At 68.1% G+C, this 21,170-nt stretch overlaps 2 protein-coding genes across 4 annotated transcripts; both read right to left on the reverse strand.

Moving 5' to 3' along the window:
* Nucleotides 1-447: 447 nt before the first annotated feature.
* ANKRD23 (ankyrin repeat domain 23) lies at nt 448-9,257 on the reverse strand. 3 transcript variants are annotated; one of them, XM_073324864.2, is made up of 9 exons: nt 9,213-9,257; nt 7,399-7,554; nt 6,359-6,490; nt 5,997-6,104; nt 4,679-4,777; nt 4,322-4,420; nt 3,459-3,557; nt 3,107-3,205; nt 448-2,543 (listed from the first exon to the last, which is right to left on the reverse strand). In XM_073324864.2, the coding sequence occupies exons 1-9, from the start codon at nt 9,237-9,239 to the stop codon at nt 2,442-2,444; spliced, it is 921 nt and encodes a 306-aa protein (XP_073180965.2). In that variant the 5' UTR covers nt 9,240-9,257; the 3' UTR covers nt 448-2,441. The 3 variants fall into 3 exon arrangements, with proteins under 3 accessions (XP_073180965.2, XP_073180964.2, XP_073180963.2); XM_073324863.2 differs by having other exon boundaries at nt 7,399-8,354; nt 9,213-9,244; XM_073324862.2 differs by lacking the exon at nt 9,213-9,257 and having other exon boundaries at nt 7,399-8,932.
* A 613-nt stretch (nt 9,258-9,870) lies between these two features.
* ANKRD39 (ankyrin repeat domain 39) lies at nt 9,871-14,613 on the reverse strand. The gene is made up of 4 exons (XM_073324759.2): nt 14,301-14,613; nt 13,998-14,104; nt 12,812-13,015; nt 9,871-12,417 (listed from the first exon to the last, which is right to left on the reverse strand). The coding sequence occupies exons 1-4, from the start codon at nt 14,392-14,394 to the stop codon at nt 12,274-12,276; spliced, it is 549 nt and encodes a 182-aa protein (XP_073180860.2). The 5' UTR covers nt 14,395-14,613; the 3' UTR covers nt 9,871-12,273.
* Between the last annotated feature and the right edge of the window lie 6,557 nt (nt 14,614-21,170).

Here is a 21,170-nt window from a genome sequence, read left to right on the forward strand (position 1 = left end):
CAGGGGCTCCCCGCAAGGGGCGCCCGTCCCCCATACTGCCCTGCGTTAACCCCCAAGAGCAGACCCACCTCCAGGGGGTGACCCACCTGGCACAGGGCAGGAAACGCCCATCCCAGGGCCCAGGCGAGTCACTTTCCCGCCCCACTCTGCGCCTTGCGGGAGTGAAAGGAGGTGCCCGGGCCGGGTGCTCTCCTGGAGGGGGGGGCTGCCTGTTGGCACAGTTCATGCGGTGCTGCCCTGCGTTGGGGGGGGAAGGGAAGGGGCTGTGAGCCAAGCGCCGGGTGCCCCTCCCCCTGCTAAGCTGCCTTCTTCCTAAAATACCTGGCGTGACCCAACCAAGCTGAGATCCAGCCCCCCGTCTGCCCCACCTAGAGCAGCCCGCGCCCCTCCCCTGCCCTGGCATGGCGCCTGCGGAGCGAGGGCGGGCACAGACCACACCACCGCTGCTGCTTGCCACGGAGCTTTATTCATGCGCCTCTGGGGTGGGGCCGGGCACCCGCAGGCCTGGAGCCCCCCCTTGGGGGCTGTGGCCAGAGCAGATCCCAGCCTGCACCTGCTGCCTCCTTGTGCCTGTCCCGGCAGGCCTGGGGCCCCGTTGGGGCCACTCCAGGCAGTGACCCAGGGCAGGGGTGCAGGGACCGTTTCCTCTAGCCTTACCCCCCCCCAGCCCTGGCCGCAGGTTCCTTGCCCTCGCTGGGCACTGGAGCCTCTACCAGCCAGCGGGCCCTGCTCCGAGCACTGTTCGAAGGGGGGGCAGCCCTGTAGCAAGCCCACGCCGCTGTCTGCTACGCCCACGTTGCATGCCCCCCCCGAGTGTGAACAGCTCCGGTGGCACCTGGTACTGGTTCTGGCCAGGCTGCCTGTGCCAGCGGGGGTGAGATGGGGCACAGGGGCCATGCTCCAGCAGCTTCCTGGGCACATGAAATCCATCCAGGGCGACCCACACACTCTCAGCCTGACCTGCAGCGCTGAGACGGCAGCCTGCGGCTCAGAGCTGCCCGTGGGCTGGATATGAACCTGGGGCACGCTGCAGCCCACCCACTGCACTGCTAGGGGGTCCTGGAAGCTGGCTCCACTCACTGTTACCCCATTTTACACAGAGGGAAACTGAGGCAAGGGGCAGGACTCAACCAATGCCCGCAGCAGAGAAGCAGGACCATCTGCCTCTTGGCCTGGGCACTTTTCCCCTAGTGCTGGGAGAAGGGTAAGGACCATGCTGGGCAGCCTGGGGCACAGATGGGGTGTGGGTGCTGCCCGGCTCCAGGCTAACTGGCTGGAGAGTCATGGGTTCCTTAGCCCTCATCCTCCCTATCTGCCCCCGCGGGCATCTCAACCAGCTCGGCTCCTGGGACAGCAGCGCTCCGGGAACAACCTCCAGGCAGGCCAGAGGGGGCCGTACCTGTCCTGTGCCAGGCTGCGAAGGGGGCACCCCCCGCCCTGCGAGCCATCAGCCATGTCCTATCCTGCTGCTGTTCCCCGCTGGCTGGAGCCTGAGCCCAGGGGACGCTCATTGCTGTGGGGCTGGCTGCTGGGGGACAAGGGCAAGGCTGGGTGCAGGGGGGAGCAGGAGCCCCTCAGGCACTAGTATAAGGAGGGGCCAGGCCCTGCCAGCCCACAGTGGTGGGGGGGCTGCCATGGCCAGAAGCTGGGCCAGGGCACAGACTGACAGTGGGAGCGGCCGAGGGCAGGAGGTTCCCCCCCCCCCATTTTCCCCCAGCCGGGAAAGCTGCCTGCCTCCATCAGCCAGGAACATGGGCTGGGACTGGGCCCTGCCCCTCGTCTCACTGCACCATACTCTACCCCCAGGGCCAGGTCAGCCTCTCCCGTAGTTAGGGGGCACCCCAAGCCCAGCCCCATGCCTCCAGCTGACTGGGGTGCAGTGGGGGCTGTATGCTTAGGCCCTGGGGGCAGCCGTGTTCCCTACAGCACACAGCCTTGGGAAGGCCGCAGGGCTCGCCTGCCCAGAAGAGGGGTGGGGGTCAGGCCAGGGACAGGTGGGGGGTCAGCTCAGACCCCAGGGCAGTGCCTCTCCTTTTGGTGCTGGCCACAGAGAGATGAGTGCGGCTGGGAGAAACAGCAGCTCTTCCCCTAACCAGCCATGGGCAAGGCTTAGCCCCTCCATGCCTCAGTTTCCCTCAGGGACGGCAAGTGACTCACCTGGGCAAAGGGAAGCATCCCCAGGGCACCAGGAATGGGGGAGCATCAGGGTCAATCCTCTGCCTAGGACCAACCTCAAACCTCACCTCACCCCACCCCAAGGGCACCGCTAGGACAGATGGCACTGTCCCCAGGTTGGTGTCCCCTGGCTAGGTGTGGGAGCCGTGTGAGGATGAGCACAGCTTGCAGGGGGCACCAGGGTAGTTCAGGGCAGCGCCCTGGTCCCCCCCCCCGCCCCCTTTGGTGGTCACGGCGGGGGGGGAACGAACGCTGGTTCCGCTACATCAGTGCCGCCGAGGGGGGCGCTGCCGGTTGGCACACGCCTGCAAGGTTTGCCGGATGCCCCTCTGCCAGTCCTTCACCAGGTCCACAGGTCGCAGGGCCTCCTGCGGGGAGCCGATATTGTTAGGCTGCCGATGGGCATGAGCCCCTTCCCCGGCACTAGGCAAGGACCGGGACGCTGCAGACCCGGCGCACGCTACATGAGCAGTCCGGGAGAGGGCAGAGCCCGCTGGCCAGGGCAGTGCTGTGCAGACAGCATGGGGCAGGACCGGGGGTCAGCATGGGGGGAGCTCTCCCCAGGGGATCCTGCAATCAGCCAAGACTCCCATGGGAGCAGGAACAACCGGGCTGAGGGGCTTGAGCACATGTCCCATGTCTGAGCACGAGCTCCTGGCCACGATCCCAGAGCTGGGCTAGAACCCAGGAATCCTGGCGCCCTGCCCCCGCTGCTGTGACCGACTAGCCCCCCCGAGCTGGGATAGAACCCAGGAGTCCGAGCCCCCTCTTCAGGGTGTCATTGGTAGGGCACTGCCTGGGCTCCCGGCTGAGGGAGCCTCACTCTGGGGGTGGCTGGTTTCTACCATTGGCTACAGCCCCCCAGGCTGGGCAGAGGGAGCAGCCCCTGCCCTCCCAGGCTGTCCCCGGGGGAGCCCCACACGGTGCTCACCTGGTTCCGGACCCTGAGATTGGCACCGTACATGAGCAGGGTCTTCACAGCCTTGAAGCGGCCCAGCCGGATGGCGTCGTGAATGGGCGTGTCCCCCTCCTGCCAGCCAAAGGCACGGGCAGCTCAGCGGACCAGGGCACATGCCTGGCACTGCCCCCTCCCCTGCCCACGCACAGCCCTGCCCCCATGCAGCTGCCTCTGGGGCCCTGTGCGGCGCCCAGCCGGCCCAGGGTACAAGCCACAGCTCTGCACCTGCTCCCTGGACCCTGCAGCATCAGCCAGGGCCCCGGCCCCTGGCTCTGGGCCGTGCCCCGTGGAGTGAGGCTGGGGGGCTCAGGCCCCGGGCCGCTACCTTGTCCTGGGCGTCAATCTCGGCCCCACAGGCGATCAGGTGCTCGGCGCACTCACAGTGCCCCGTCCGGATGGCCACGTGCAGCGCCGTGCTCCTCAGCTGCAGGGAAACAAGGGCCCGTTACCATGGCAACACACCCCTGGGGCGCACACCCCTCCCCACAGCCCCCAATACCCCGCTTCTAGCGCCACCCCCTCCCTAGGGTCATAGAAGCACAAACTATCGGGGTGGGAGGGAACCTCAGGAGGTCATCTAGACCAACCCCCTGCTCCAAGCAGGGCCAATCCCCAATTTTTGCCCCAGATCCCTAAATGGCCCCCTCAAGGATTGAACTCACGACCCTGGGTTTAGCAGGCCAATGCTCCAACCACTGAGCGATCCCTCCCCTCTCCACAGCACGTTTGGGCAGGGAGCTCGGACCAGGCCCCAACCAGCCACCCTCGCCTTTAACCTGGAGGGGCAGCTGGGGGCCCTGTCCGTTCCAGTGCCCCTGCTCCCTGGGGGGCGCACACCCCCCTGGACAGGCCCAGAGCGGGGAGGGAGCTGCCGGCTGGCCTGGACAGCGTGGTGCCAGCCCCTGTCTCCACTGATCAGGCTCACCCCTGCATCGCACTCCAGTTTAGGACAGGAAGTGAAGGGAAATAGAGGTGGGATGGAGTGATGTAGGGAAGGTGGCTGGACGCAGAGTGAGAGCCAAGGAAAGGCTGGCATCAAAACGGGACCGAGAGCAGGGAAGGAGCCTGCCCCATCGGTGCTGGGAAACCCACTCCCCCCAGCAGAGCCCCCCGAGGGAGCCACCTCTCACGGCCGTGGCAGCGGGCCCCGGTGCTGCCCCCTCTCGGCTGCCAGCCCCAGCCCCTCACCTTGTCCCGCGTGGAGATCTTGGCTCCTCTGTCCAGCAGGCGTTTGAGAATCTCCAGGTGCCCCCCGCGGCAGGCCCAGAGCACGGGCGTGGCCTCCAGCTGGGCAGAGCGAAGGCAGAGTCAGGCGCCGGGGGGCCAGGGCACCGGGCTGCTCGGGGACACGGACCCTGGGCCCCAGGTCACAGCGCCCCGGGGGGCTGCGGGTCACCAGCGCTCATGCCTGGTTCTGAGTCTCTAGGTTTGCCAGCCCTTGGGAATGACTCAGAGCAGGACCCGCGGGGGCTCTGACCCCACCAAGCGCCCTGGCCATGGGACCCGGCAGGGGGACGGCTCTGTGGGCACCAGACGCTCGCTCACCATATCCCTGGGCTCCAGCCTGGCTCCAGCCACCAGCAGCTTGTCCACGAGCTCCGTGCGGCCCCGGAGGCAGGCCCAGTGCAGCGCCGTGCATCTGAACTGCAGCAGAGACCCGTGTCACCCCGCGCCAGGCGACCCCAGCTGCTCTCAGCGCTGGGTCCCCCCTGCCCTCCTGCCCTGGGCAGCGCAGCCCCAGCTCCCCAGGAGCCAGGCACCAGATCCCCCCTCCACGCACACACACGCGCTCCGGGTGCTAGATCCCCCCCCCTCCACGCACACCCACGCGCTCCGGGTGCTAGATCCGCCCCCCCTCCACACACACACACACGCTCCGGGCACGAGGGAGCCAGCAGGTTCGAACCGCCGGAGGGCTCGGGCTCTGGAACAGCCCCCCATGGGCATTGCTGGCCAAACACCATCACGGGCTTGAAGCGAGCGCAGGACAAACGGACAAGAGGGGGCGTTGGTTGGCCGGGGCGTTTGGGACCATGGCGGGCTGGGCGGGTTGAATTCCCATGTGCCTAAAGTTCATGCTTCAGGTCCCAGCTGGCCCCCCGCCAGGGTCAGGAAGAGATCCCCCCTCCCCCCAGTGTATTCTGGGAGGTTAAACAAGGGGCAGCCCCAGCTGGGGATGGGCCCGTGGGGAGGGCCGGGATCTGCGGGGGCACCGGGCTCTCTCTGTCTCAGGCCCGTGGCTGGCCGGCTCTGGCTCACACACCCGGGTCTCCCTGGTGGCCAGAGACGGGTCAGGAAGAAATTTCCCCCAGGTCAGATGCAGGGACCTTGGGGGCTTGTCACCTTCCCCTGCAGCGTGGGGGGTGGGTCCCTTGCCAGGGTGTATCTCACGTCATCGTTCCCTGCCACTGCGGGGCACCGGGCACCTCAGCCCCTCCTGTTCTCCGCCTGGGGCACATGCCAGCCCGGGCTCCCGAGGGCTGGGATCTGTGGTTGTTGGGTCCGTGGGTGGGGGTGGTCTGGGATATACAGGGGGGTCAGACTGGGTGAGCTGGTCCCTTCCGCCCTTAAGCTCTATGACACCCCCGCCATCCCGAGGCCCTGGATCCCCCCCACACACACACACACGCGCGCTCCAGCTGCTAGATCACTGCCCCCCGCAAGGCTGGGCACACCCTCCCCAAGGCGCGTTCAAAGGTCCCAGCCGGATCCCCCCGGCCACGGGGCGTCAGCCCGAGCAGGGGACGTCCCGTGGCACCCGGAGGGGCTCAGCCGCAGGCTGGGCTCGTGGCGAGAACCAACCTCGCTCAAGGCACGTCCTGGGTTAAAGCCCCAGGACCCGCCCTTCCCCCGGCCCTCACACCTGGTCGTGAGCATTGGGGTCCCCGCCGTCCGCCAGGTACTTGTCAATCGTGGGAACCTGGTTCTCCAGCACCGCCTGCAGGAACCGCGCAGCATCCACAGGCTCCGCCTAGGGCGGACAGGGAGGGGTGAGTGCCCGGGCAGTGCCCCCCACCCCCCGGGGCACTGCCCAGCTGGCTCAGCGCATCTCGCCAGCATCCCCCCCGTTCCCCCTGAGGGCTCCAGCCACCGCTGCAGGGGGGCAGAGCAGCCCCTGAGGAGGGGTCGCTGGCTCCGGACTAGCGCAGCTGGCTGGGGCCGAGTGATCTGAGCCCCCGGCGGCCTCGCTCCCATCCCGGGCCGGGCGGCTGGGGCGTCGCTCACCGTCACTGCCGGCTCTGGCTCCTTGGGGCGGACCACCCGCGTCCGGCTCTTCTTGTGCTTCCGCAGCCTCACAATGTCCTCCAGGTCTTGGAGACTCTCCAGCCGCACCCGGGAGCTGTTGAGCGTCTCAAGCTGGCCAGGGCAGGTCAGAGAGCAGGTTAGGGCAGAGCCAGCATGCCTGGTGCCGGCACCAGCCGCCCAGGAGAGTGGACAGGACCTGGGGCCATGCCACACCCAGCTGGGGTTGTCCTGAGCATGGGACAGGAACTGGGCACTCGGTCCCCCCAGGGACATCTAGGCCCGTCTGAGCTCCTGGCACAAAGCCAGGTCAAGGGGGTCAGATTCTAAGACGAGGGGGGAGAGCTAGAGTCCCCCAGACACCTGGTTCCGGGAGACCACCGCTGACTTCTTCAGTGCTCTCCGCTGAGCGGGAGCCCCGCGCTGGGACGGCAGGGGCCGCGGGTCGGGAGTGAGGGGCACCACCAGAGAAGGGGGTGGGGGAGCCCAGGGCTGGGGCGTAAGAGGGCTGGGGGACGGGATTGACGGGCTCCAGCAGAGCTGGAGGGAAGCCCAGCGCTGGGACGGCAGGGGCCGCGGGTCGGGAGTGAGGGGCACCACCAGAGAAGGGGGTGGGGGAGCCCAGGGCTGGGGCGTAAGAGGGCTGGGGGACGGGATTGAGGGGCTCCAGCAGAGCTGGAGGGAAGCCCAGGGCTGGGACGGCAGGGGCCGCGGGTCGGGAGTGAGGGGCACCACCAGAGAAGGGGGTGGGGGAGCCCAGGGCTGGGGCATAAGAGGGCTGGGGGATGGGATTGAGGGGCTCCAGCAGAGCTGGAGGGAAGCCCAGGGCTGGGACGGCAGGGGCCGTGGGTCGGGAGTGAGGGGCACCAAATGCCATTCTGGCCTTCACAGAGCAGGACAAGCAAGCACAGAGTTCACAGAGCTAGACACCAGGGCTGGGGAAAGACCCTATGGATCCTATAGGATCCTGTCCCCGGAGTCCCCTTGTGGCCACCCCACCCTGCCAGGGGCCAGCCGCTCACCTTCTTCCTCCTCTCTTCCTTCACCTTCTGCTTCTCCTTGCTGACGGCATCCTGCACCCCGGCCACACCGCGCCGCCAGCCCTCGGGCTCCTGTGCTGCTCCCCTCGCCAGCACCTCGAAGGCCCGCACCGTCCCCTCATACCTGTCGCCACTTACCTGGGGAGAAGGGGGGGCAGGAGAGGTAGAGGGCGGAGCCAGGGCATGAAATGTAGGAGATGGGGCATCCCCATGGGACATGGGGCCTTTCCCCTCTCGGGGGCACCGGCTGCCATCTGACCCCAGGGTGGGCAGGGACTGGCTGGCTCAGGGCGGCAGAGAATGGGACACGGGGCCTTTCCCCTCCAGGGACACTGGTTCCAGCCCCAGGGCTTGGACTGGCTGTCTCGGGGGCAGTGAATGGGACACGGGGCCTTTCCCCTCTGGGGGGTGCTGGCTCCCATCCAGCCCCAGGATGGAGACTGGATGGCTCAGGGGGCAGGGAATGGGATGCACCTTTCAAACATGAATTAAAACTCAGGGGGGTGTAGTGAGGCCAGGCCTTCTCTACAGCTGGGAAAGAGGCACAGAGCAGGGGCGGCTCACGGCAGAGTGGGAGCCTGGCTCACAGAAGGACGCTGGGAGAGGAGTCTGGAAGTGCTAAGCCCGGCTCCCCATGACTAGCTCCGCGCTCCCCAGCTGGTGCCAAGTGCGGGGGTGCGAACGGGACATTCCCAGGTCGTTGGGCCCTTGGCAGGCCTGGCTCCGGGCTGCGCACAGCTCTCCCCGGATCACTCGCTCCCTGGCTGGCTGGGCCCTGCTCGCCCAGGGGAAGGGGGTGTCCAGTCCCTGCTCTGCCATCTCCCGTCACGGCTGCCCGGGCGCCCCGCTGGCTGCGGCTGGCATTCCGGCCGTGCACCTGTCCGGGCCCAGGGCAGCGTCAGCCCCTATTTATACCCCCTCCAGGGGCTGGGGCCCGCCTGAAATAAACAGCGCGTGTGGTGGATGCTGCCCAAGGGCAAACAAGTGCCAACAAGCCTGCAGGGCCAGGGGCCAAGGGGCAGCAGGGGGTACCCAGCCCACCCTGGGAGACTGAGCCAGCAACCCACAAAGCAACAGCCCAGTCCCACAGCGGCCTTGGCCCAGCCTGGAAGGGCCAGTGCAGGGGCCGCCCAAACAGCTCCCCCAACCCCCTCGTCCCTGGGGCTTTAGCCAGGCGCCAGACCCAGGCGAGTGGGGCAGCGCAAGGGGGATCCCACCAGACCCGCCGTGTAGGGACTGAGGAGATCACAAGGGCAGGGGGTGACCCGGGGGCAGTGCCCCGTTCTGGGGGGTGAGGGGGCAAGCTCCCTGGCAGTCCCCTGCACCCCCCCAAGGGCTCAGCTACAACTCCACAAACCCACCCCCCACCTGCCACGTCACCGCAATGGGGGGCGGCGGCCCAGTGGGGCCCCCAGCCGGGTCTGTTCCCAGGAAAGCCACAGCCCAGCGCCCTGGAGACCTCCGGGTTGACACACGACGCTGCCGCCGGGAGCAGACATTTGCCCCATAACCAGCCCCCCCGCCCCCCGGACACAAAGTCAATCCAGAGGCCCCCTCCCCGCACCTAAGGAGAGTCCGGCTGGGACCGCCCCGCCCCCAGCCTTGGCCCGCAGACCAGGGGGCTGCGCACGCCCCGCGGACGGGGCTTGGGCCAATGCAGCCACCTCTGGGGTGAAGCGAACCCGCCGCCCTGGACGACCCAAGGGCTCCGGCCGGGCCCAGCAGCGCAGCGCAGCGCCCCCGCGTCCCGCACGGCTCCCCGGGCTTCGCCACCCCCCGGGGCACCCTCCGCTCACCAGCTGCTGGACGCTGATGAGCTCCATGGTCCGCCCGCGCCCGGCTCGCCCCACCCCGCTGCTTTTATCCCAGCGGCGGGTCCGCCCCCCACCCCCGGCGCCGGCCCCGGTGACCCGCCCGGCTCCGCCTCGGGCTCCCCGCCGGCGGCCCACGGGCAGCGCCGGCCCGGCCCCAGAGCGAAGGGAGCGGGGCGGGGCCCACAGGGCCCTGCCATGGGGTGCCCTGACCGGGCAACGCCTCCCGGGAACAGCCCTGAGCCCTTCTAGCGCCCCCACCCCCTCAGAGCCCGTTGCCAGCAGCCATCACCCCCCGTCCCCAGCGGGGACACTGAGGCACAGAGCTGGGGCAAAGGCCTGGCCGAGGCAGGACTGGAACCCAGCTCTCCTGCCGTGCTAGGCTGGCAGGTAACCCCCCAGCCACGCTGCCCCTCGGCCTCCCCCGCGCCTCAGCACCAGGGAGACCGGCCCGGGGACCAGCGCAGGACCCGGGGCAGGGAGCAGGCGTCTGCCCCACCAGCGGCTAGCGGGACGATGTGCCCAGCCCAGCCCCCCTTGCCAGGCGCCGCACAGGCACGGAACAGAGACAGTCCCTGCCCCACACTGCTCCCATCTCCGCGTAGGTTCGTCAGGGTGAGTTTACACAAAAAAGGGACAGTGCAGTTGGTGAGGGATTTATTATGAATTTATGCCCTGCCAGCATGTCCCCACCCCCCAGAAACAGGGCACCTCCCAAAGACACTGCACACTGCAGGGGGCTGGCCCTAGTGTGGCACTAGGGGGCGCTGTGCTGCAGGGAACATGGTGGGCACTCAGCAGGGGGCGCTCTCCCCTGTAGGTCGGGGCTGGCACTAGGGGGCGCTGTGCTGCAGGGAGTACAGTGGGCGCTCAGCAGGGGGCGCTCTCCCCTGTAGGTCGGGGCTGGCACTAGGGGGCGCTGTGCTGCAGGGAGTACAGTGGGCGCTCAGCAGGGGGCGCTCTCCCCTGTAGGTCGGGGCTGGCACTAGGGGGCGCTGTGCTGCAGGGAGTACAGTGGGCGCTCAGCAGGGGGCGCTCTCCCCTCTAGGTCGGGGCTGGCACTAGGGGGCGCTGTGCTGCAGGGAGTACAGTGGGCGCTCAGCAGGGGGCGCTCTCCCCTCTAGGTCGGGGCTGGCACTAGGGGGCGCTGTGCTGCAGGGAGTACAGTGGGCGCTCAGCAGGGGGCGCTCTCCCCTCTAGGTCGGGGCTGGCACTAGGGGGCGCTGTGCTGCAGGGAGTACAGTGGGCGCTCAGCAGGGGGCGCTCTCCCCTCTAGGTCGGGGCTGGCACTAGGGGGCGCTGTGCTGCAGGGAGTACAGTGGGCGCTCAGCAGGGGGCGCTCTCCCCTGTAGGTCGGGGCTGGCACTAGGGGGCGCTGTGCTGCAGGGAGTACAGTGGGCGCTCAGCAGGGGGCGCTCTCCCCTCTAGGTCGGGGCTGGCACTAGGGGGCGCTGTGCTGCAGGGAGTACAGTGGGCGCTCAGCAGGGGGCGCTCTCCCCTCTAGGTCGGGGCTGGCACTAGGGGGCGCTGTGCTGCAGGGAGTACAGTGGGCGCTCAGCAGGGGGCGCTCTCCCCTCTAGGTCGGGGCTGGCCCTGCTGTCCGAGGCTCAGCGTCCACCTCCCAGCCCCTGGGCCTGCCCTCCATGCAGTTTCCACTGACCACAGCTTGGGGGGCTCCGCTGGACCCTCCCTGGGAGACAGGGCAGCCCCCCTGTTCCACCTCTGCTTAGCACTGGGGATGGGTGGGAGGGGTGGCTCTCTGTGGGCCTATGGTTGGGGGGGTTCCTTTAGCATGGGGAGGGGGGAGTAGAAGAAGCCACCCTGCCCCCAGCCAGATCACTGTGCAATAGATGGGGAGGGGTCTGGGCTTCCCTCCCCCTTTTTCCCCTTTGGTCCCCTCCAATCCAGCTGTGAGCAAGTGGGGAGGATATGTTTGCAGGACCGCACCCCCAGCCTGCTTCCTGCTGGGGCGGTGAGGGGGTGGAGCGGGGCGGAACAGCAAGGGGATAGAGGAGCAGGCAACATAGGGCAGGGGTGGGCACTAACCTATCTTCCCCAGCAGAGGGCAGGACCCCAGAGACCAGCCCCGCGGGACACACGGACAAGGCAGGGGACTAGGTGGGGAAGAGTTAATGGTGGGGAAGCCCGACATCCTGGCACCAGATCCTTGGGGGGTTCCGGTTCCCCAGCCCAGCACCAAGGACTGAAATAGCTCCACGAAGGGGGACAACCTATCTCAGCCCCCCATCTCCGGGTTGCGGGCACAGAGAGGAGCCCACAGCAGCCCTAGCCACGGTGCCAGGCCAGAAATCCCAGCAGACGCTGCCTGGCACCGTGCTGCCATCTGCTCTGGGCATGGAGCAGGCCACCGGCCTTCACCCCAGCCAGACTCCTCCTCCCAGGGGATGTGAGCCTGCAGCCCCTGCTGGACGGGGTCCGTGGTGCCCAGCAATGCCCACAACCAACATGGCTGCCTCAGCTTCCCGCCAGCCGTGTGGCTCTGGGAGCCTGGCTCAGGCCTGGGCAGTGGTGCCTGGCTCAGGCCTGGGCTGGACACAGGCCCCTGCCCCCCAGAGGCCCACCCCGCCGCCAGCCACTGCAGCTGCCTGAGAGCGGAGCCGGCAGCCTCTTTCCTGCCTGCGGAGGCCAGGTCAGCACAGAGGGAGCCCCCGCGTGGTGGCATCAGCAGTGCAGGCTGGGAGCAGGGGCACCCTGGCGCTCCAGGTGTCCTGCCATCTCGCTGGACTCCCCTTGATCTCAGCCCCCGACCGTGGCTCCCCGCAGCCAGGGACACGTACAGGGTTTATAGCGGTTCCCTCCTTTTCCCTGCCCAGCTGTGCCCATTCCCCTCTCCCGCCGCAGGCTCCCCAGAGCAGCCGCCCAGTGGGGTGCGCGCCCAGATCACCCCAGGGCTGCACGCACAGGGACAGCTCGGGAGAGGCCGGAGGGCCCAACGGCAGCACCGGCTGCAATCCCGCAGCAGGCCAAGAGGGGGAGACAAAGCACAGAGCACCCTGGGGCGGCACCACCCCGCCGCGCGCTGCCCTCAGGGCTCCAGGAGGTCCCGCCAGGCACCGCTGCCGGGGACCAGGTCACGTGCGCTCCTGGCCCTCCTGTCCCGGACGCCCTTCAGCCCCGGGCTGTGCCGCAGCAAGAGCTCACAGAGCTCACGGTGGCCTCGCTCGGCGGCCTGCGAAAGGAGAGCAGGAGTGAGGCAGGGCGCGCGCTCCCGTGGGGCGGGGGGCAGGGTGCGGCACGGACCCATAGGGAGTATTCGCTCGACCAGATGCCCGTGGAGGAAGGAGACGTCTCTTGTCAGCAAAGGGGAGAGAACCAGGGCCCAGCTGGGGCGCAGGACAGGGTGCTGACTCTGCAGCCCCACAGCCTCCCATCGAACCACCTCGGCCCTGGGGCCCGGGAACAGAACCCGCAGCCCGCGGCTGCGCAAACAGGACCTTCCCAGGGCGAGCGACACACCTGCTGGGGCAGGTCGGCCTGCAGGGGGCAGTGCTGTGCACTGAGACCCCCGCCCGCAACAGGGAACCACAAGGGGACAGCGGGGGGGAGGGGCCCCAGCCCCGCACCTTATGCAAACTTGTCATGCCGTCGTCATCCACGATGCCGGGGTCGGCTCCGTGGGCCAGCAGCAGCCTGGCCACGTCCACGTGGCCGCAGTAGCTGGCTCGGTGCAGGGCGGTGGCCCCACCGTGGGTCTGGGCGTTGCACCGGGCCCCACTCTGCAGCAGGAACTGGCAGACGGCTCCGTGCCCATTGCGGCTGGCGTAGTGCTTTGAAACACAGGGAAGAGGGCACCTCAGGAGCCGCCTCTGCGCGCTCAGCTCCTTCCGCCCCCCACGCCTCAAAGTGCTCTGCCCACCCAGCCCCGGGACGCCTCGGTCTGCCCTGAAGTGCAGCTGGCTCTGGGGAGGGACACCATGATCACAGCCCAGCTCGCAAGACAAGCTTCCAGGGGATCTGACTATTTAAGAACCTCCATTTAATCCCCCACCCAAGCCATGGCATTTTAGCACCAGGCAGGGCATGGGCACACAGCTCTCGTCCCGAGTTCAAACTCTGGGCCCAGCCTTGCGGCCCTGGGTAAGTAACGCTCGCCCGCTCTCCCCCCGGGGAACGGCATCCCCTAGGGAATCCACCAGCCCTCCACCACGAGACCTCCCAGCCAAGCCCTCGTTAAATCCCAGGCCTTGTCTACACGCAGACGTCACACCGGTGAGAGCGGAGCCTAGTGGGTGCGAGCCGTGTGGCCTGCGTGGGCCCAGCCCCGGGGGCTCCCCTTGGACCTGCGCCCCGGAGTGAAGAGCGTCCACACACACAGAGTGTGCCAGGTTAGCTGTCTGGGGTCAACCCCCTCTCTAGCTAAGCTGGCAGCCGGGGGTGGGGGCCGGGCGACGAGGTCACAAGGCTGGATCCCATCCCTGCCTCCCCTTTGAGCCCAGCTGGCTGGCACCCTGGGCACCGGCTGCCGGGAACCCCACAGGCTCCGTGCCCTCCTGCCCTTTCCGTGGCCACCGGCGTGGGGCTGAGCCGTGGGGCTGAGCCACGGGGCGGTTACGTCTTCCCGGGGGCCGGAGCCGTCCACCGAGTCTAGCCCTGGCCCCACGGGGGCCCCCGCCCCTGAACCCCCCCATCTGCCCCCTGCCCCAGGCCGGCCGGTCACAGGAGCCGGGGCCCAGCAGCTCACTGCCCCAGGGAGTCCGCACCAGCCCCGTGCCCCCCGAAGGGCCTGGGGGGCCCGGCCGAGGCACCTACCAGGGCGGTGTAGCCGGCCAGGTCGGGCTGGCTGGGATCCACCCGCTTCTCCACCAGGAGCCTCCGGACCCGCCCCAGGTCCCCGTCCAGGGCGGCCGACCAGACCCCTAGAGAGAGAGGCGAGATCTGGGGCCCGGGCGTGGGGGGGGGGCCCAGCCCCCCCCATCCGCCCCGGGCCCCCCCGCCCCGCCAGCCGCAGCCCCCGCCCTGCCCCCCAGCCGGGCCGCCCCCCGGGGCCGATCTTCACCCGCTGCCCCGGGCCGGGGGGGGCGGGGCCGGTCCCTGCTCCCCCCCCCCCGGTACCTCGCTCGAAGTCCATCTCCGCCGCGGTCTGGTGCGCGCCGGGCACGGCCGGCCCGTGGGGGCAGCAGGAGCCGGGGGGGCCCGAGGAGGCCATGGGGGCCCCGATCCCGGATCCCCGATCCCCGGGCCGCCGCCGCCTGCGGGGGAGGGGCGGGTCCGGCAGCGGGAAGCAGCCTCGGCCCCTCGCCGGCCTGGGCTGGGCGCAGCCCCGGTTCCAGTCCCCCGGTTCCGGTTCCGGTTCCGGTTGGCGCCGATCGACCCGCCTTCGCCGGCCCCGGGCTCCCGCCGGGCGCCGAGATCCCCCCCCCCCCGCCCGGGCCGGTTCCCCGGGCGCGCTGGCAGCGCGGAGCCGCCAGGGGGCGCCCGAAGCGCAGGGTCCGGGCGGGGGCGGGGGGCCCAGCTGGGCCCGGCTCCGCTCCCACGTGCGCCCGGGGGGGGCCCCGAGCCCGGCTCCCCCTCCACGGGCCCGGGGGCGGCCCGGCGGTGCCAGGCCGGCCGCGCTGCCCGGGGCCTGAGTTCGGCAGGGGCCGGCCTCGCCCGCGGCTGGACCGGGGCAGGACCCGCAGGACGCTGGCCCCGGGCAGCGCGGGATGCCAGGCTGGGGGTCTGAGACCTCCGGCCCCGGGGTTCCTGCTGGCGCGGGGGGTGTCCTGCCCCGCACGCCCTCCCCCCACGGCCACGCTGCCACACAGCTGCCACGGCTGAGGTACAAAACCGGGAGCTGCAGGACCCTCCTGAGCCCCTGGCCGTGTGCACGGGGGCACCGGGCAGGTTTCCGGGTCAGCAGCCTCGGAAAGGGGCCCATGCTGGAGAGCCTGGCAGGTGGCAGCCGATCTCCCCCCGCCTGTGAGGGGCCCCCAGGAAACACGGTGGCACCGGGGTGGGGGGGCTGCACAGTAACCCAGGCAGGGGCTTTGATCGGGTTGGCACCCGCACCCCCACCTTCGCTCCAGACACTCAGGTCCCAGCAGGTCTCGATGGGGATGGAGGAGACTCCTCCCCACCGACAGTGGGGCAAGCCCCTCTCACTAGCCCCCCACCCCAAAGCACCAGGCGTCCACACTGCTTGGGCCAAAGCCAGCCTTGGGGTCAGCATCACGCAGAGCCCAGCTTAGGGGCCTGGAGACAGGCGGGCCCCAGAGCTCCAAGGGGAGCAGGGGAGGCCCCTCTAATTTACCGCTTCCCCCACCTCCCTCTGCTCTCCTGCCCTGCAGACCCATGGCACAAGCCCCACGCCCAGCCCCCTTCCTTTGGGAGGTCACTCTGCAGCTCCCAGTCCTGTTTCCCCCCACCCGCCGGAGCAGGCCATGCCCATACACCTGATCCGTCCAGGTGGCTGCATTACAGCCTGTCCTTGGCCTCCCTCCAGAGCAGGATCCCAACCCTGCCAGCAGCTGCCCCAGCTCAAGGAGAGACGTGCTGGAGAGCCATGCAAATGCCCCACCAGCCAGCCCTGGCTGAAGGGGGAGCTCCGGCCCCACAGCCCTTGGCCTCCCAGCTGTGGCAGCCCTGCCGATCAGTGTAAATTACCAGGGGGAGGGTTGGGATGGCCCAGCTCACCGAATGCACACCGCCACCAGATGGGCCTGCGTCAAACACGGTGGGGCGGCTCAGATGCCCCCCAGGCTTCTCCCCAGGGGGACAAGGCCCACGTCCCATGGTTCTTGTAGCATGGGCCTTATCCCATCTGGCCGGTGACCTCTGGGGCACGCAGGGAGTGGCTCAGCAGCCATTGGCGTGCTTTGGTAACCCCACGTGAGGTGGGGTTCCCAGACAGGGCAGTCCCTCCCAGCGTCCTGGCTGGCACCCTCTGCAGCCGTCGCCCAGTGCTCCCCACACACTGCCCAGTGCACCCTGAAATTAACCCACTAGCCTTCCCATTAGGGGAGAGCCCTGACCCCAAATGACAGGCAGCCCTGGCCAGATGCAGCCCGGGTGCCTGTCATTTTGGAGCTCCTTGGCTTAATTACAGCCTCTGTTCAGAGCCGTGGGCTGCTGCTCACATCCGGCGCTGGCGTGGCCCAGCCAGGCCCTCTGATTGCAGCCTGGGGTGAGCAGGAGGCCAGGCAGCCGCTTGCTCGGAGTGGGTTCCCCTGACATGGAGCCCTGGGGAAGGTGTGGTGGTTGCAGAGGTGGATTGGGGCACGGGTTCAATTCTCAGCTCTTCCGTGGACTTGCTGGGTGACCCCGGGCCAGTCACTGCCCCCCTGCCTCAGTTTCCCCCTCTAGAATAGGGCTAATGAACCTTCCCCGTCTCTCTGGTCTACATGGCTTTGGGCAGGCTCTGTCTTTCACTCTGTGTTTGTGCAGGGCTGGCTCAGCCGGCCCCTGATCTCCCCCGGGACCGCGAGGTGCAGCTGTCATACAGGTGTGCAGGGACTTCACCTTGGGATTGAGCTAATGCAAGCCCTGGAGAGGGAGGAAGGCCAGCCCGGGAGCTCTGTGTCCTGGGTGCAGGCTGGATTGCGACGGATCCCAGCGGACGGCCTTGGCGGGGGTGCCAGGTGTACGCCAGCCGTGTCTGGTCCATGGCGCGCTGCAAGCTGGTCTGCTGGAAGCTGGCTGGGTCAGAGCGCCGCAGGCTCTGGAAAGGGGCTGGGCCCTTCTCCGGTCAGTGGTGTTACCGGTACCTGCTTATCCCCCTTGCTGGAGCCTGCCAGGCCCCTCTCACGGTGCCCAGAAGGGGCAGGGAACTTGGCCCCCCAGGTGCTGCATGCAGGTGCCAGCTGCTCCGCATGGCAACAGGCCAGGGCAGCTTGTTGACTAGCGATTTCCCACAGGGCCAGCAACGTGCCAGCCGGGACAGGAGGGCCGAGCGACGCATTGTGGGTACTTTGCGGGCAGTTCCAGCCCATTGTAAACAAGAGACGCTTCTCAGGAGGTGGCTGCAAAGAGGTGGGGGGGGGGGAATCTTTCAGGGGGGAGGGATAGCTCAGTGGTTTGAGCATTGGCCTGCTAAACCCAGGGTTGTGAGTTCAATCCTTGAGGGGGCCATTTGGGATCTGGGGCAAAAATTGGGGATTGGTCCTGCTTTGAGCAGGGGGTTGGACTAGATGACCTCCTGAGGTCCCTTCCAACCCTGAGAGTCTATGATCCCCCCCCTGAGGGCCTAGGCCCCTGGCTGAGACCCAGCTGCACCCATAGGCCTGAATCGCCAGGGTGACGCTCCCCCACAGGCCACCAGCAGCTCTGGGGTGGGCTGGGAAGAGCCCAGAGGGGAAGGATCTTCACTGGGCACATTCCAGCCGTTTCTTGCTGGCCCAGCACAGGTCCCCAGCCCTCCCCCCCCGGCAGCTCTCAGCCTTCCGGGGAGCCCTGGCATTGCGGGGCCGTGAGGAAAGGAGACGAGCCATTCCCCAGCCAGGAAAGGGCCAGCCTGGAGAGATCGCACCTGTCCCGGGGCCACAGGAGGGGGTTGTTCTTCCCTGGGGCTGGTTGTGCTGGCATCACCACCGGGGTTCCCATTGGGGCTTGGCGGGGGAGCGGCTGGCTGGTGCAGGGGGACCTGGCCTTTCCCACAGTGAGCCGCAGCGCTTGCCCTGCCGTAGCCTGACGGTGACGTGCCAGCAGCCAGGCCCTGCGTCAGGTTCCCATTAATTGCAGGGCTGCGTAACCCTGCCCCGAGGAGCTGCCCTTTCCCAGGCTGGGAAGCCGGGGCCATGAGAGCGGAGCTGGGCTCCCCCCAGGAGCTGCCTCTCCCTTGAGCCTAATTCCTTCAGGGGAAACGACCCTACAGGGCAGCGCCAGGAAGGAGAGGCCAGACGGAGCCTGCCCCCGCCACGGAGTCACCGATTCACCTGGGACACACAAGATTGCCGCTGAGTGGAAGAACTGAGACTAGAACCCAGGAGTCCTGACACTCTGCCCTAACCACTAGTCTGTGCTTCTTCCTGGAGCCTGGCATAGAACCCAGGAGTCCTGACTCCTAGCCCTGTTCCAACCCCTAGCCATGATTGCGCCAACTCCTCCGGACAGGGAGGACTCAAAGCACTTTGCAAAGCTGAGTCAGTATTGTTAGTCCTGGTTCACAGCTGGGGAAACTGAGGCACAGCAAGGGGAAGGGACTTGCCCAAGGTCAGCCAAAGTCAGTGATGGAGCTGGGATAAAGCCCAGGAGTCCTGACTCTCTCTCCTGTGCTAACCACTACAGCGCACACCCCTCCCAGCACAGGGAACAGAACCCAGGCGTCCTGACGCCCAGCCCCATGCTTTAACCATTAGACACGATTGCTGCTGTATCTTTCCTCCTTATGAAGCTTCTTCCTGCGTGGGGTGGGTGTGAAGGAACGAGCACCCCAGACCTGCGTGGGCCAGGGGACCTGCCCCATCAGCACAGTTGAATGGCCCAGCAACGTCCATCTCTGCATGGGGCCAAGGTCTAGGGGCAGCAGGGTGGGAGGAGCAGGCTGGCCAGAGAAGCCATGGAGAGAACACGGACCCTTGGCGCTTTCCTGTGAGGCCAGGGGGGCTCTGCAGCCCCATTTCCCATAATCAAGCATAATCCCTGCGTCTCCATCGAGGACTGGGCCCAGCCCCACTGAGCCAGGCACCAGTGCTGGGAAAACCTGTGACCCTCTCCCCGGGCCTGACCCCATCTCCCTCCCCCAGCCCTGCCAGCTGGACAGCGGCCAAGCTGCGCTCCAGGGAGGGCCTGGCCGCCAGGATTCCCAGCGCTGCCCCCTTCGCTCGGCGGGGCCAGCTGGGCAAGGCGGGGAACGCGCCCGGCGCTCTCATGGGACACTTATTTTCCCAGCCTAGCTCGGGTTTGTTTTCCTTAGCGGGCGGCCCTGGGCTGGGTCTGACGCACGTTCCTGCGTCTCTGCTCGCTCGGGGCCTGGGGCTCCGTCACGTTCCCCCCTCCCCCCCACAAAGCAGTGCCGGGGTCCTGCTGGCCGCAGGCCCCATGGCAGAGAGGGGCAGGAGACTGGAATGGGAACCACCCACGGAGGCAGCAGCCCCTGGCCAGAACCCCAGTGTCCCCAGGAGTGCAATATTGGGGGGGGGGCTGAATTCATTAACCTTTGCAAGGGGGGAGGGTGCCCCCAGATGGCACCAGGTGCCCCTGCCCCTCTCCAGCACCCGCTGGCTCGACCCGGGCTGGGGTCTCCCTAGAAACACCCCTCTGCCTGCTGGGGTTCTGGGGTGGGTGGGACAGCAGGCAGAGGGGTGATCTGCCTGCCGAGGGGCTCCGCCCACCCTGGGGCAGCCCCGTGAGAAGGTCGCCCCTTGGAGGGCTGGTGGGGAGCAGCCCAGCCCCGGGACACGCCGCTGTTAAGCAACCTGCTTCCCAGAAGTTCTCGTCAGGGCAGGAAGATAAAGGGCCAGTGAGGACGTGCAAAGGCAGAGCCACCACGGCACGGCACAAAGCCCTCCTCGGGTTCAGGGAGCGGCCCATGGGAGCCTGCCGCGGGCCCCTGGCGTGGCCACCACCAGCTGGGGGCTCTGAGAGCAGGCCCAGCAAAACCCCACTGGCAGGGCCCAGTGTACACAGACAGCCACACTGGGGGGGGGGGCCCTCATTGGGAGGGTGAGGGGTGACCTGGCATCAGGACACAGCTCCGCCCCCCAGCATACACCCTTCTGTCCCACAGCCCGGGCTTCCTGGCAGCTCCTGCCTCCCTCCCACTCCTCCTCGACATCCCCCAGCCACTGTGCAGCTGGCAAGGGCCCAGCACGGCCCCATCCGCTGTGCTGCACGCCTGGAGCGGAGAGTAGCCCCTCGCATGTCCGAGGCAGGGACCTACCCCAGCCACCTGCTCGGAGGCAGGACTAGGAGTCAGGGCTCTTGGGTTCTCCTCTTCGTTCGGTTGCTCACAGGCTGGGTGGCCTGAGCTGGCTTTGCCTCGGTTTCCCCAGCTGTAAGGGGTGGGCGGAAGGAGCAATGCTACGCTCCCGTGAGGATCAGTTATGAGGGAAGCGGTTTGGGCAGCTCTCCAGCTATGGAGGGATGGGGTGATGGCCCATGCACACCCCCCTTTGCTGGCTCCGCTTTCTCCAGCTGTTTCCGGTAATTAATTAGCAAGGACGTGGCGCCAGGCCTGGAGAGCATGTCCTGGTGCTGCATGGCCATGGGAAGGAGCCGCCCGGCCAGGAAGGGAGGGGAAGGCCTCCCTGCACCACAGGAGGGGATGGACCCTCTCCCCTCCCACCTTCCTGCTTTGTTCCACCCTCCCCACGGATCACCCCTGCCCCAGTGCCGAAGGGCCAGCAAAAGCAGATCCTTTGCCTGGGCCCAGCATGGCACACGGCCTCCCCGCGCCCTGGCAAAGGGGCTGGCCAGGGTCCACTGCCCCTCCAGCAAAGGCTGGGAGGGTCTGTATGGGGCTCAATAGTACCTGCTCCTCCACCCACCACTGGCACTGGACTGCAGGGGGCCAGGACAGCCCCGCCCATCCCCAGGCCCTGAGCACACAGCGCCCCCAGCAGGATGGCGCCGGTCCCCCCGGGCGCTGCACACGCTGGACTTGGGGGAGTCAGAGCCCGGCCGTTCGTGTGGATTCAACCAGGATCGACTGGGGCTTGGGCCAGCCAGCCCCGAGAGCCACCAGCGCTGGGGTGGCCCTGCAAAGCGGACAGCTGTCAGCAGGGACCGAGCACCTGGCCAGACTCCCGAGAGCTACCCCACAGGGCTGCTCCTGGGGGACCCTGGGCAGCTGGCAACCCCCGCCCCCCACATTCACATCACGCCCCAGTGAGCAGGGTGCTGGCCCTGCCCAGAAAGTCTCAGCTATAGACTGGCTCTGCCTCTAAAGGGTTAAGCAGGTTAGCACTTGCTTTGGCTGCAGCTCATCTGGAAAGTGATAAGGTTGCAACGACTGTTCTAAGCTGCACCTGTGCTTTAGAGGAGCAGGATCTTTCAGTCGCTGTGGTT

Source organism: Lepidochelys kempii, chromosome 26 (genome assembly GCF_965140285.1).
Source record: "Lepidochelys kempii isolate rLepKem1 chromosome 26, rLepKem1.hap1, whole genome shotgun sequence".
In the NCBI taxonomy this organism is placed as follows: domain Eukaryota; kingdom Metazoa; phylum Chordata; order Testudines; family Cheloniidae; genus Lepidochelys; species Lepidochelys kempii.